Consider the following 13924-nt stretch of genomic DNA (forward strand, 5'->3'; position numbering starts at 1 on the left):
TTATATCGGTTAGCTAACTGGTAAAAAGGATTTATAAGTGTGTTAATTTCATATATTCGTTTATCTATTTTTAAAAGTCCTCGATGTGATTTAATTGCTTTTTTATGAAAAACAAGGACATAGTCATTCAGATCCCCCGCCAATGGAGATATCAAAGCTGAAGTAAGTTTGATTGTGGAGACTTATGTGTATGAAAAAAAAAACAGGAAAAAGTGCAAAAAATGAAAACCTAAAAATAGCAAAAGATACTACTAGACCATAAAATGAATGTGTCTATGAAGTGGAAATATCTCTGCTGGTTTTAGAGTTATGCTCCGGAAATGAACCTGCTACAAAAATATGATATTTTCAGCAATGTTTCTATGGTTACAGAAAAAAGCACAAAAAGTGAAAACCTAAAAATAACAAAAGGCACTACTAGACCATAAGAACAATGTGTCTATGAAGTTTCATGGAAATATCTCTGCTGGTTTTAGAGTTGTGCTCCGGAAACGATTCTTACACAAAAATCTGCCATTTTCAGCAATGTTTCCATGGTTACAGAAAAAAGTACAAAAAGTGAAAACCTTAAAATAGCAAAAGGCACTACTAGACCATAAGACTAATGTGCCTATGGAGTTCCGTGCATATATCTCAACCAGTTTTCCAGTTATGCTGCGGAAATGAACCTGCTACAAAAATATGATATTTTCAGCAATATTTCCATGGTTACGGAAAAAGTGCAAAAAATGATAACCTAAAAATATCAAAAGGCACTACTAGACCATAAGACCAATGTGTCTATGAAGTTTCGTGGAAATATCTCTTCTGGTTTTAGAGTTATGCTCCGGAAACGAACCTGGTACAAAACTATGATATTTTCAGCAATGTTTCCATGGTTACGGAAAATATGCAAAAAATGAAAACCTAAAAATAGCAAAAGGCACTATTAGACCATAACACCAATGTGTGTATGAAGTTTCGTGGAAATATCTCCACTGGTTTTAGAGTTATGCTCCGGAAACCATTCGTACGGACGGACGGACGGACGGAAGGACGGACGGACGGAACCCATTTGTATATCCCCGCCAACTTCGTTGGGCGGGGGATAAAAATGTTCTTCATATGTCACAACGGTAAGAGTTGATTGGATTACTAGTAATTTGATAAAATTTAAAGGCCCAATACCTTTCTGAAACGGCTTTTTTAAAATGTGAATGTAAAACGAGATCGATAATTTTGTAGAGTCGCAAAATTTATTAACTTACCGTTAATACTACACTTATCATCATCTTCTGGATAATTTGATTAAAACAAATAAAATGTTAATTTTCATAACGCGGGTCGTATCATATTTCCCATCGTCTTCCTAAATACCACTCGGTAGTTGACTATCACTCTCCCCTGTTATCATATATTACGCAGGAAATCTTGCATATGTTTGGTGTTGTAACCTGATATTTGGCCATCGATATATATTTTCTTGTAATATTTATGTTTTTAAGAAAACTTTAAATTTTGCTCCGGAAAGGTAGTGGGCCTTTAAGCATTTGTATGCATGGCTATTGTCTAATGATCAATAAGATCATGTATAAATATATTTCATAAAATATATAAACATTGTTCTGTTATGATGAATGTAAATGTATAAGCCGTAAACATGAGAGAATAATTTAACTAATAATTCAGGTAGTAAATTGTGCGATGTTAGAATCTGTCGCGGTGTAATCCCAGCTTGAATGCATATATATATGATAGTGAACCCGCGAAATATATCCCTCACTAAAATCATCGTGTTTGCAGCATTATTGATATAGCTTTATAGCCACATGCATTGCAGCCTTACCGACACAATAAGAGTTCTTAAAAAAATACCTACCACAAAATATATGCATAACAATCATTACACGATTCATTACAAAGTTGTCCTTGTACAAACTAGGCTTCTTTAAAGAAAAACTAGCAAGGGGCATAACCACGATTCATAAACGTAGCTCGATCTCAACCACTGCGTTTATTGTAGGGCTGAACTGTTTTGAACTGTAAACGATGGAGGTGTGTGTAGACTCCGTGGAATCTGCCATTAATGCACAGGAAGGCGGTGTGTATTTATAGAGGAAGGTTTGAATGTAGCTGACAGGATTAAATATACTAATCTTCAATAAAAATAGCATCAGGTTTTGGGCGGATAAGTTTTACCGGTGTATGAAGGGAAATAACTCATATAGGAAATCCAGCCCACCACGTGGAGTGAGTTCGATCCGAAAGATTGCTTAAAGAGGATTGCTCACTAAAAATGTGTCGATGGTTTCTTAAATAAATATTTATGAAAATGCTATCTAAAAAGAGTTAGGATCAATTATTGAAAATAGAGAGACACCGACATCACTGAAATATGTGCTCAACCTTTATTTTTCACATGGAAATTCTATCAGTAACAAATGCAGGGTAATTTTGGATCCTACAAAAGTAGCAGGTTGTTTTTGAACAGAAGTGGTCACTAAAGCAAGTTATTGTATATGTTTTTGATTCCATAAATCAGACCATGATGTGAATTTTGATATTAATGAATAGAAATCATTTAGATATAACAATAATCATATTTCTGACTAAGTTCTGTTTAATTAACATGACCTTATAAGGTTTAACTTAATTTGTATTGTCGACAAACTTTCACATAAAGATTTTCTACCTAATGTACCATCAATATCTGTGAATAGTAATAACATCACACATACATTTAAGTACTACATAATACAAAGTAGCAATACTAAATGTTTGTTTATTTGATACCACTTACTTGATATGACTTCCAGTATCTTATATGGTGATGGTCTTATTATATTTCATTATTTTCGTCTATCTATTTCCATTTCTCATCTAGGCCTATGATAAACAAAAGCTTAATTTTGCCATAATTGGTATAAATTGAAAATACTCTCAATATTTTGGATTAGGTGCAAAACGTGTGGAACTTTGTGGATCTCTAGTGGAGGGAGGAACAACACCAAGTCTAGGTAATCACCAAGTCTGTGTGGCTCCATGTGACAGGTTCCCATGGAAACCAAGTAACTATACCTACACAGTCTTACTGGTATGTCCTTTATCAAAATGTAAAATGTCCAGCACTGTAAGTTTTGAGTATCACCATTTGCATCCTCGATATTCCAGGGCTTCCGATCACTTACGATCTCTACACCCCTGGACTATCTCATAGTAAAACTGGAGGCAACAGAATAGAACAGGTAATTTAGTCATTTGATGTACATCAAAAGAGCGTATAACGGTACACTGTGGTCGACTGTGTGGCTTTGATATTAGTCATCGCTCTCTCTGTAGTCTTCAAAGGAAATCTTTGCTGGCCTGTGATTGGTCAAATGTTTTCGGCTGAACTGCCTTCAATTTCACTATGAGATAGTCCAGGGGTGTAGAGATCGCTAGTGATCGGGAGCCCTGGAGTATCGAGGATGCACCATTTGTGGTTGCTGTGGAAACAAACTCATAAATAGCTGCTATGTATAGTAACCTATGGGATTGTCATGAAAATCAGGCCAATATACAAACGTGTGGTTGCCATGGAAGGATAGTATGTTGTTGCCAGGACAACAAGTTTACAACTGTTTTTGTATCAATTATATATATTATAATGCATGTTGTTTATCTTGGTATTTAACATCATTTCAAAGAGGTTTTGTGCATCAATATTTGTAATTGACATGGCTATCTTGTTCTTATTTGCCATGGTTTATCAGTTATTCAATATACAAGGTTAGATAATGATATCATTACCTGGGTATATACCGGTATTCACCACCTCTAAACCCAGCATGTCCAGAAATGACCTTGAGTGAAAACAAAACGTTAAAAAAACCACCCAACTAATTATCAAAGTAACAATTATGTAGCAAATATGTGATGAATATATATTTTTTACCAGGACTTTTCCGGATCATCAAGTCCCGCCTTTCCATCCCAGTCTATGTTATCATTCGGCCTCGTGGTGGGGACTTCCTCTACAGTGACACAGAGGTCGAGGTCATGAAGAAGGATGTGGCCTTATTTATGTCCTCACCTGAACGACCTGATGGTTTCGTGATTGGCTGTCTTAATGCGTAAATATTTTAATGGCTCTTCCTCGTTTTAACGGAGACATCTCCGCTATTTCACAGGGCAATGGTGTTGTGTCCGAAAATAAAATCCAAAAAAAATGATAAATTACTCTTCAGTATATGTTCAATTTCTTTTTCCGCATTTCAAATTGATAGTGACATATGATGACTGGATATCAAATTAGATAGTGATATATGATGATTAGATATCAAATTGATAGTGATATATGATGAATGGATATCAAATTGATAGTGATATATGATGACTGGACATCAAATTGATAGTGATATATGTTAAATGGATATCAGATTTAACATTTGATTTCAGAGATGGCACTGTCAACACAGTCTTATGTAAAGAGTTTGTAGGTAAATACTTTTCTACAGTACAATTCAATTACATGAACCATCATAGTAAATCTAAATAAAAATATAGTGTATGAAAGGTCAGAGGTGGAATACTTATTTCATGTCAATAAAACCTGCCATGAAAACATACTTTTTTTTGGAGATTTGGAAAAAAAAGCAGGTTAAACCATCCATAATTTGCAGGAAAGTTTGATATACAATTCAATAATTGTTCAAATGACACTTGTTGATCGATTGCCTCAACTTCTAATTATGAAATGTTGGTCTTTTCCGAAACTGCTCTTTCTAAAATGAGAATAAATTTTTCATGTCATGAGTTTTTGTATGGTTTGCTATATTATTTTTTTTCCAGCCCTGGCTCAGCCATTAGGAATGACATTTCACAGAGGTAGGACATTGTTTTTATCACCTTGTCTAGGTTCTACTTAATATTAACAGGACTGAGACATGGTGGCAGAGTGATTAAGGAGTCCAACATTCTACCACTAATTCTATCTGGGTCATGAGTAAAAGACTCAAGTAGGGCATCCTCAATATTCCAGGGGTTACTATCACTGATTCACTCCTTAACTATCTCATAGTAAAGTTGGGGGCAACAAAACATCAAGGTAATTCTTGATCCTTTGATGTACATCAATGGAATTGTATAACGGTGGTACACTATAATTGCTTTAAGTAATCTTCAAAGGTAGTGCCCGCAGGCCTGTTTTACTGCCTCCAGTTTTACTATGAGATAGTCCAGGGGAAAATATAACATCAGTGATAGTAACCCCTGGAGTATTGAGGATGCAGGAAGGACAACTGCCAACGTAGACTATAAGTCAGTGCTTTTCAAAAAGTCTGCTTCATATCTGAAAAGGTGAGAATAAATGTGCTAATTTGATGTCATTATCCCTAACTTTTATATGGCTAATAAAATTGAAATGACTCTGAAACATCTGTGCTACTCATTGCAAATTTCTGACCATTTCCATCTATTTTTGTTTTGTTTTATCTCTATTGCTTGTTCGGTCTGTTTTGACTGTGTAGTTGTAATCTTTTTAAGCATTTGATGTGACCCCTGACCTGAGAGCAGCTTTAGAGGCTGTGATTGGCTGTGGATTTGACAGAATCTTGACCAGTGGTGGTCAGTCTACTGCCCTAGAAGGACTGCCAGCACTGTCATCACTTGTTCAGCAGGTTTATGTACCATGAGTTTATTGATTGCAGCTAAACAGATTATGATGAAAACATAATTGGTCACTAATTATAGAAAATCATATCAAAATCAGTGGTGGTGTATTTATAGTGGTAATTACATAAATTAGAAGCATTACGTATCACACATGTAATATCTGTACATGTAATATCACCCCAAAGAAAATATCTTGCCGGTCTCACTTTGACTAATCAAGGGCCACTTTGTTTTATACATATTGATTCGATGTGTTCTAAAGCGCACAGAACCATCAGTAGTGACGTCATGCAACTTGACGCTAAAGCAGAATTATATATTTTTCTTTTCTTGACGTTTCTTTTCCTTTATTTATATTTAGGCCAAAGACAGAGTAGTAATTATGCCAGGTCAGTATTCATGAATTTATAGAAACACATGTACAATTCTTATCACTTATATTAATCATATCATAACCAATATTAAAACTTCTGATGGAATCTATCTATATTTTTTTTTGTGAAGACAGAGATATGGACATTAAAATGAAAATTCCTTAAATGTTACTCTTCCTTAAAGTCTGAGTGGATTACATCCAAGTTTGGCACAAACCATGTCATTATGGCAAAGACTAGGAGAGGGGCTATAAATGCCTTCAATATTTCCAGTAAATGGATGTAAAATAAAAGGACTGTTTGAGCATTAAATGCGATTAATGCTATGAATGCTGTTCACAGGAGGAGGTATAACAGACAACAATATAGCCAGGATCATCCAGGGCTGTGGTTGTTCAGAGTTCCACTGTTCAGCACGATCGTCACGTCCCTCTTCAATGACGTACCAGAAAGCAGGTGTTCCAATGGGAGCCTCCTTCTCACCCCCGGAATTCAGTACCAAGGCAGCAGACGTGTGTAAAATCAGGAACATTTTAAGTATAGCAAAAAGTGAAATAAACTAGTTTTCTAATGTACAACTGTGTTTGTTACTCTTGGAATGTGTATTAAAGTCATGGCCAGAATAAATTTAGGTTACCATACTCAAAATATACTGTAAACTACCTTTCTTTGGCAGTGATAAAGATTCGATAGTTCTGTTTCAAATAAAATTCACAACAGAGATCAACTTTTACAAATAACAAATTTCTTTTAATAAAACTGAGGTCAATATTGATTTGCGATATAAACTTTGTGAATTTACCTTGATTTTGAAAGTAAATCACATGTGATGGAAAGTGAGTTTACAGTATATGTAGGTAAGAATTTGTCATAACACAAAATCTTGTTCCAAATTCCGAACCCTAACAGGCTCTTGTTTATTGACCTGAAACATCTTTGTACAAATGGAAAATTTACATGTCCATAAAATATCACAGAGGTAATTTTACTTTATAATGAAATATACAACTTGATGAAGAAATATATTAAAAATTCACGAAGAATTCATGAATATATGTATAGATGACTGTATGATAAAATGTGCTTATCATTTGGTATATGATAATCCATAACTTGATGAGATATTGATAAATGATAATACCTAACTTGATGAGATATTGATAAATGATAATCCCTAACTTGATGAGATATTGATAAATGATAATCCCTAACTTGATGAGATATTGATAAATGATAATCCCTAACTTGATGAGATATTGATAAATGATCATTCACAACTTGATGAGATATTGATAAATGATCATTCATAACTTGATGAGATATTGATAAATGATCATTCATAACTTGATGAGATATTGATAAATGATCATTCATAACTTGATGAGATATTGATAAATGATCATTCATAACTTGATGAGATATTGATAAATGATAATCCCTAACTTGATGAGATATTGATAAATGATCTTCATAACTTGATAAGTGTTGATAAATGATCATTCCTAACTTGATTAGATATTGATAAATGATCATTCATAACTTGATGAGATATTGATAAATGCTAATCCCTAATTTGATTAGATATTGATAAATGATCATTCATAACTTGATGAGATATTGATAAATGATAATCCCTAACTTGATGAGATATTGATAAATGATAATCCCTAACTTGATGAGATATTGATAAATGATCATTCATAACTTGATGAGATATTGAATAATGATCATCATTCAAAACTTGATGAGATATTGATAAATGATCTTCATAACTTGATAAGAGTTGATAAATGATCATTCATAACTTGATGAGATATTGATAAATGATCTTCATAACATGATAAGTGTTGATAAATGATCATTCATAACTTGATGAGATATTGATAAATGCTAATCCCTAATTTGATGAGATATTGATAAACCATCATTCATAACTTGATGAGATATTGATAAATGATAACCCCTAACTTGATGAGATATTGATAAATGATCATTCACTAACTTGATGAGATATTGATAAATGATCATTCATAACTAGATGAGATATTGATAAATAATCATTCAGAACTTGATGAGTGTTGATAAATGATCATTCATAACTTGATGAGATATTGATAAATGATCATTCATAACTTGATGAGATATTGATAAATAATCATTCAGAACTTGATGAGTGTTGATAAATGATCATTCATAACTTGATTAGATATTGATAAATGATCATTCAAAACTTAATGACATATTGATAAATGATAATCCCTAACTTGATGAGATATTGATAAATGATAATCCCTAACTTGATGAGATATTGATAAATGATCATTCATAACTTGATGAGATATTGATAAATGATCATTCATAACTTGATGAGATATTGATAAATGATCATTCATAACTTGATGAGTGTTGATAAATGATCATTCATAACTTGATTAGATATTGATAAATGATCATTCATAACTTGATGAGATATTGATAAATGATCATTCATAACTTTATGAGATATTGATAAATGATCATTCACAACTTGATGAAATATTAATAAATGATCATTCATAACTTGATGAGATATTGATAAATGATCATTCACAACTTGATGAGATATTGATAAATGATCATTCACAACTTGATGAGATATTGATAAATGATCATTCATAACTTGATGAGATATTGATAAATGATCATTCATAACTTGATGATATATTGATAAATGATCATTCATAACTTGATGAGATATTGATAAATGATCATTCATAACTTGATGAGATATTGATAAATGATCATTCATAACTTGATGAGTGTTGATAAATGATAATCCCTAACTTGATGAGATATTGATAAATGATCATTCACAATTTGATGAGATATTGACAAATGATCATTCATAACTTAATGAGATATTGATAAATGATCATTCACAACTTGATGAGATATTGACAAATGATCATTCATAACTTAATGAGATATTGATAAATGATCATTCATAACTTGATGAGATATTGATAAATGATCATTCACAACTTGATGAGATATTGACAAATGATCATTCATAACTTAATGAGATATTGATAAATGATCATTCACAACTTGATGAGATATTGACAAATGATCATTCATAACTTAATGAGATATTGTTAAATTATCATTCATAACTTGATGAGATATTGATAAATGATCATTCATAACTTGATTAGATATTTATAAATGATCATTCATAACTTGATTAGATATTGATAAATGATCATTCATAACTTGATGAGATATTGATAAAAGATCATTCATAACTTGATGAGTGTTGATAAATGATCATTCATAACTTGATGAGATATTGATAATGATCATTCATAACTTGATGAGTGTTGATAAATGATAATCCCTAACTTGATGAGATATTGATAAATGATAATCCCTAACTTGATGAGATATTGATAAATGATAATCCCTAACTTGATGAGATATATAGATCAATGATCATTTATAACTTGATAAGATATTTAACAATACATTCAGAAGAAACCTATTCATAACTTGACCAGCCCTTCACATGCCGCTAACGAAAAGAGGAAGTTTTCTGTAGCAGGGTTCATTTTTCTTGCTCTCAAAGTCTCTAATGTAATAAATAATTTCCCATCCTCTCCTTCCTCCGCCAAACTCTTCAAGTTGTTTAAAAGTTCACTTGTCTTCTTGGCTATTTCCTATTGGAAAAAAAATCACTAAGATTAGAATGTTTTAGATTCAATCTGATTAAATACAGATCCTTTTTCTCGCTCTGTTTCATAGAGGATTTGACAATTAACATCCCATAAGGGGTCACGTCCTGGTGACCTCTATATGCATAAGCATGTAGCTATGCTTTGCTCTATGGGCGAAATGACTACATACATGAAAATAATTATGACAGCTCTGTAAACTATTTTTTACCGAATTTTGATTGGCCACCAGAATGTGACCTCTAATGGGATTAATCAGATTGTTTAAAAATTCATAAATACAGATTACACTTCTTTTTATTTACCAGTAGTTGAATGTAGGACGGCAAATGGAAATAATTAATATATGATCAGTCTGGAAAACTGAAAAGTGAGCTCAAATATCTTGGATGGATTCTACACTCCTTACTTTAGTAAACTAGTAATACTTATTGTTATATATAAGACATCATACTGATCAATACCTGAACTATGTCTTCTTCAGATAAATTCTCGTTCTCAGCACACTGTACCATAAAGGCTGCTGTGTCTTTGTGTAACTTACTCATGGATAATGCTTCTGAAAATCACAAAAGTAGGGAAACATAGAAAATTGGGCTTCAAGGACAAAACAACCCGACATGGAATGTGACCTGATCAATTGTAGACAACCAAGAACCTTAATTTTGGAAAACATTATTCTAGATTAAGAGTCCAGAGTCTCAGTGACAGTAACCCCTGGAGTATTGAGGATGTGTCTGGTTGATCATAGTATTTCCTTCGTTATATACACTGTACTATCATAGATCATAGAACCCTATGCCAGCAAAGTTTAACTGCCATGATCAAGATAAAGACTAAGAGTACAAGACAAAATTGCCTTACTTTCATAATTCTAATACTAGATTATCTCCCCCTTGTTTCAAACTAGAATCAGACATGTTGCCGAGACAAAAATCTTCCAGCCAAATTTTAGTTTAGATTTTAAATTTTTGATATTCTAGAGACACCAAAACCAGTCTACCTATCTCTGGCTGCAGTTGTTATGGATACCTGCTGATTTACATAATGCTGCTTACCTTTGGCTTGCGTTGCTATGGAAACCTGTCCTGATGTCGGACTCACATATACGTCATACAAATCATTCCTGTTAAGTGAAATGAGCAGTTATTTAAAGCTTTCGACAAAACATGCTAAAATGTGATTCAAACTGTGGTATGTATATCCCTTTGAACTATACCAATCAATCTATAATTTCACAATTGCAGTGTCAACTTTCATAAGAAATAGTTAATTTTGACTTTTAGGCAAGTTTTGAGTACATCATTTCTTAAACAATGATAACAAGGATTTGTCAATATTAAATGCCTTACTAACCTTCCTTCTAATGAGGCATCTGTAAATCCTGCTACATAAGAGTTAGCTCCCTTTAAAAGTTCTAATTCCTCTTGGTTCATCTCTATAAACGGAAAAGCTATATTCCAGTTTTGCCGATGCCAAACTAATGCAGGAAGTGATCTGAAAATCAAGTAAAAATGAATTTAAATGTAACCAAATGAATATTCATGCCACAAAAATATGGGTTTAATATCTTAGGAAAAAATCTTTTGTTAAGTTTCCGTTTTCATTTTTGAGCAACATGAAAAGAAAGCATGTCCACAGCATGTTCTGATATTGATATACAGCACTTGGTCATTATTTCAGACATTCTCTTTTCTTGTACCCTCAAACACTAGCTTTCATTTTCTGTACAAACTGTTCAGATTAATGGCTTTAATGTTAACAATATGCTTATGATTACGGTAATCTTACCTTACAAACGTCAAAAGTTGGTGAATTTGATCTGGGGGGAAATACACTGCAATTCTTTTCTTCAACATCAGAGCAGTGTAGATAATCACTGCTGACATTCCAAACATGTCTATAATACCTATACAGAAATATAAATTTGTCTGTAATATCTGTACCAATATATACATAATTGTTTATAGTGCACTTTACTAAAAGTGAATTTCTATAATACCTGCATACATATACATAACATATAAAGTGTAACAATTATATAATATCTGTGCAATATACAAATACAGTGCAAAAAAATATAAATGTTTCTGTCATTTCTGTACAAATATATACAAAGCTGTTTACAGTACACCTTTAATTAATATAATATCTGCATACACATATATAACAAATAAAGTATAACAGTTCTATAATGTCTGTTCCGTATACAAATAGCATAGTGTATATAAATATTTATTAATACATGCACATGAAGAGATATCTTTCATACAACACTTTTTGAATACAATGTACATTGTATGTTGCTTGTCCAAACAAACAGGTACTGGATAGTTAAAAAACAATAAATAAATTTTAAAATTATTTACCTCTTAATTCTGACTTTAAATAAGCTTTCCTATTGTCATATTCTTTCGCAGAAAAGCGTCCATTTTCATCTGTAGAACATGAGCCTCTTGTAAAAACACTCAAGTAACTTTCCAAAATTGAGGCTGGACTTCCTGTTCTCTGGTATTTCTTGGATAATACCTTACAAAGTTCTTCATATCTTTCTGGGTTGAAATCTTTGGCTACAAGCACCAGACAGAAGTGAGTCACCTGTCAAGAAATTGGTTGGTACATTTTATTATAGGTTTTGTGATGTGTTTGTGTGATCAGTACTACATTGTAGTAACAATAGAAACACAGGACATCCAGTTGGCATTTGACTTTTTAGCAGTTTCAGAAGTCAAATACCCATTCCTCAAAATTCTGATGTGTCAAAAATTCAAAATATATGACAAAAACTAGACATGTGCTTCAAACCCAAACATTAAATCTAATTTTGGAGAGCCAAAAACTCTCAAGGGTCTATTGGATGCCCCAAAACAAGTCAATTGATAGATTTTGGAAGTGATATAGTGTTTTAACACAAAGAAACAAGAAGTACAACAACATAATGCTCAACTAAGAACAAGTTGTGTATATCATAATAGTAATTAGAAAGTTACTACATGTATGTTGCAAGGTAACATAAATGATAGTGATAAACATCATCTGTGACATTTTATCAAGAGATTAAATTCAATGTTTTTTGGTCACTATTGAAGATATGTTTTGTGATGTAAAGTTTAACCTTTGGTAGATTACTGCTGTCTGTCACTGCCTCGCTGTACATGTAATACCAGTCTCCTTTCCACTGACTGTACAGGAAGGGTACAGGGATCTTTCCAGTCTGGAGCTGACATTTCTCCATAAAGAATTTCCGGTCTGCTGCTGATACAGATGGATAAGACCATGTCCATAATACATCTCCATTAGTGTCTCTTTCTGAAATAATAAAATTCCGTTAAATATCATATTATTTATCTGATGCAATTGAAATCACATAAAGAATGTTTTAAAAAACGAAACATTTACTGCTAAATGCCTAATGATAAGTTCTCTTCAGCCGCATGGTTGAGCATATCAGTAACCAAATTACATTCTAACATTTCATATCAATTGAAGTGAAAATGGTTGCATAGTATTAAACATTCATTACAACATTGATATATTTGATCTTTACATGCCACCGCACCATTCCCTTGCGACAAAAAAAAACCCTCATCACTATTGGTGGCATAGTTTTGTTACTCAAAGAAGATTTGATAGATAGATCTACATGTAGATAAATACGTTGTTCTTTTTGCATATTGTCTATATCATATCCTTCTTCAACGCTCGTATATAAAATTGTTTGCTTTATGATGTGTTTAGTGTATACAATTTCCAGCTGAAAAATGAGACAATAAAACAACTAGTTTTCGACGATATGCTTAAATCGGAAATTTTGCAAAGTGAAACTAGAAAAGGGGCGTTTCACTAAGTAAGCGATAAGTAAGATCTAGAACGATTGTATATACGATAATGCTATTCGGGGCTAAATCACTGAAAGTCGTTAATGCAGTATATAAGATACAAGTGTGGGCATATATTGAACATGTCCAAATACATACATTACTAAGAATATGTTATTAAACACAAGAAATTACCAATCAAGCCTGCAGATTTCCCGGATAGGAAACCCGTGCTTGCTGACATCTTGAATATTACCCAGAATGCCATTCAATTTCCGGGTATTTTTATTAACTATTTTTTTCTATTTTATTAGCAAAGAAATACAGCATTGAAAAACCATTTTTCTAAATAAAAAAAACCATACCCACTGTATTTGTATTGTCATTTAAT

At 32.4% G+C, this 13924-nt stretch overlaps 2 protein-coding genes across 2 annotated transcripts; one reads left to right on the forward strand and one right to left on the reverse strand.

Moving 5' to 3' along the window:
* Positions 1-1894: 1894 nt before the first annotated feature.
* Positions 1895-6583, forward strand: LOC138334981 (copper homeostasis protein cutC homolog). The gene is made up of 8 exons (XM_069283860.1): positions 1895-2080; positions 2937-2996; positions 3917-4091; positions 4417-4457; positions 4810-4845; positions 5503-5636; positions 5993-6020; positions 6348-6583. Exons 1-8 carry the CDS (start codon positions 2029-2031, stop codon positions 6566-6568), a joined length of 747 nt encoding a protein of 248 aa, XP_069139961.1. The 5' UTR covers positions 1895-2028; the 3' UTR covers positions 6569-6583.
* Positions 6584-6886: 303 nt separating this feature from the next.
* Positions 6887-13787, reverse strand: LOC138334980 (DENN domain-containing protein 10-like). Its single transcript, XM_069283859.1, has 8 exons — positions 13729-13787; positions 12831-13024; positions 12085-12313; positions 11507-11624; positions 11072-11212; positions 10774-10841; positions 10180-10274; positions 6887-9700 (listed from the first exon to the last, which is right to left on the reverse strand). The coding sequence occupies exons 1-8, from the start codon at positions 13775-13777 to the stop codon at positions 9527-9529; spliced, it is 1068 nt and encodes a 355-aa protein (XP_069139960.1). The 5' UTR covers positions 13778-13787; the 3' UTR covers positions 6887-9526.
* Positions 13788-13924: the final 137 nt, after the last annotated feature.

This window comes from Argopecten irradians, chromosome 11 (assembly GCF_041381155.1).
Source record: "Argopecten irradians isolate NY chromosome 11, Ai_NY, whole genome shotgun sequence".
Lineage (NCBI taxonomy): Eukaryota > Metazoa > Mollusca > Bivalvia > Pectinida > Pectinidae > Argopecten > Argopecten irradians.

What these genes read in the sequence shown, in the direction of transcription:
- LOC138334980 (XM_069283859.1), bottom strand. Translation starts at nt 13,777, where the DNA reads ATGTCAGCAAGCACGGGTTTCCTATCCGGGAAATCTGCAGGCTTGATT. An exon ending in CAACTTTTGACGTTTGTAAG is followed by an intron (nt 11,213 to 11,506) that starts GTAAGATTACCG and finishes CTTGATTTTCAG; the next exon opens with ATCACTTCCTGCATTAGTTT. An exon ending in CATAGCAACGCAAGCCAAAG is followed by an intron (nt 10,275 to 10,773) that starts GTAAGCAGCATT and finishes TGTGATTTTCAG; the next exon opens with AAGCATTATCCATGAGTAAG.
- LOC138334981 (XM_069283860.1), top strand. Translation starts at nt 2,029, where the DNA reads ATGGAGGTGTGTGTAGACTCCGTGGAATCTGCCATTAATGCACAGGAA. An exon ending in CATTAATGCACAGGAAGGCG is followed by an intron (nt 2,081 to 2,936) that starts GTGTGTATTTAT and finishes ATTTTGGATTAG; the next exon opens with GTGCAAAACGTGTGGAACTT. An exon ending in AGGAATGACATTTCACAGAG is followed by an intron (nt 4,846 to 5,502) that starts GTAGGACATTGT and finishes AATCTTTTTAAG; the next exon opens with CATTTGATGTGACCCCTGAC.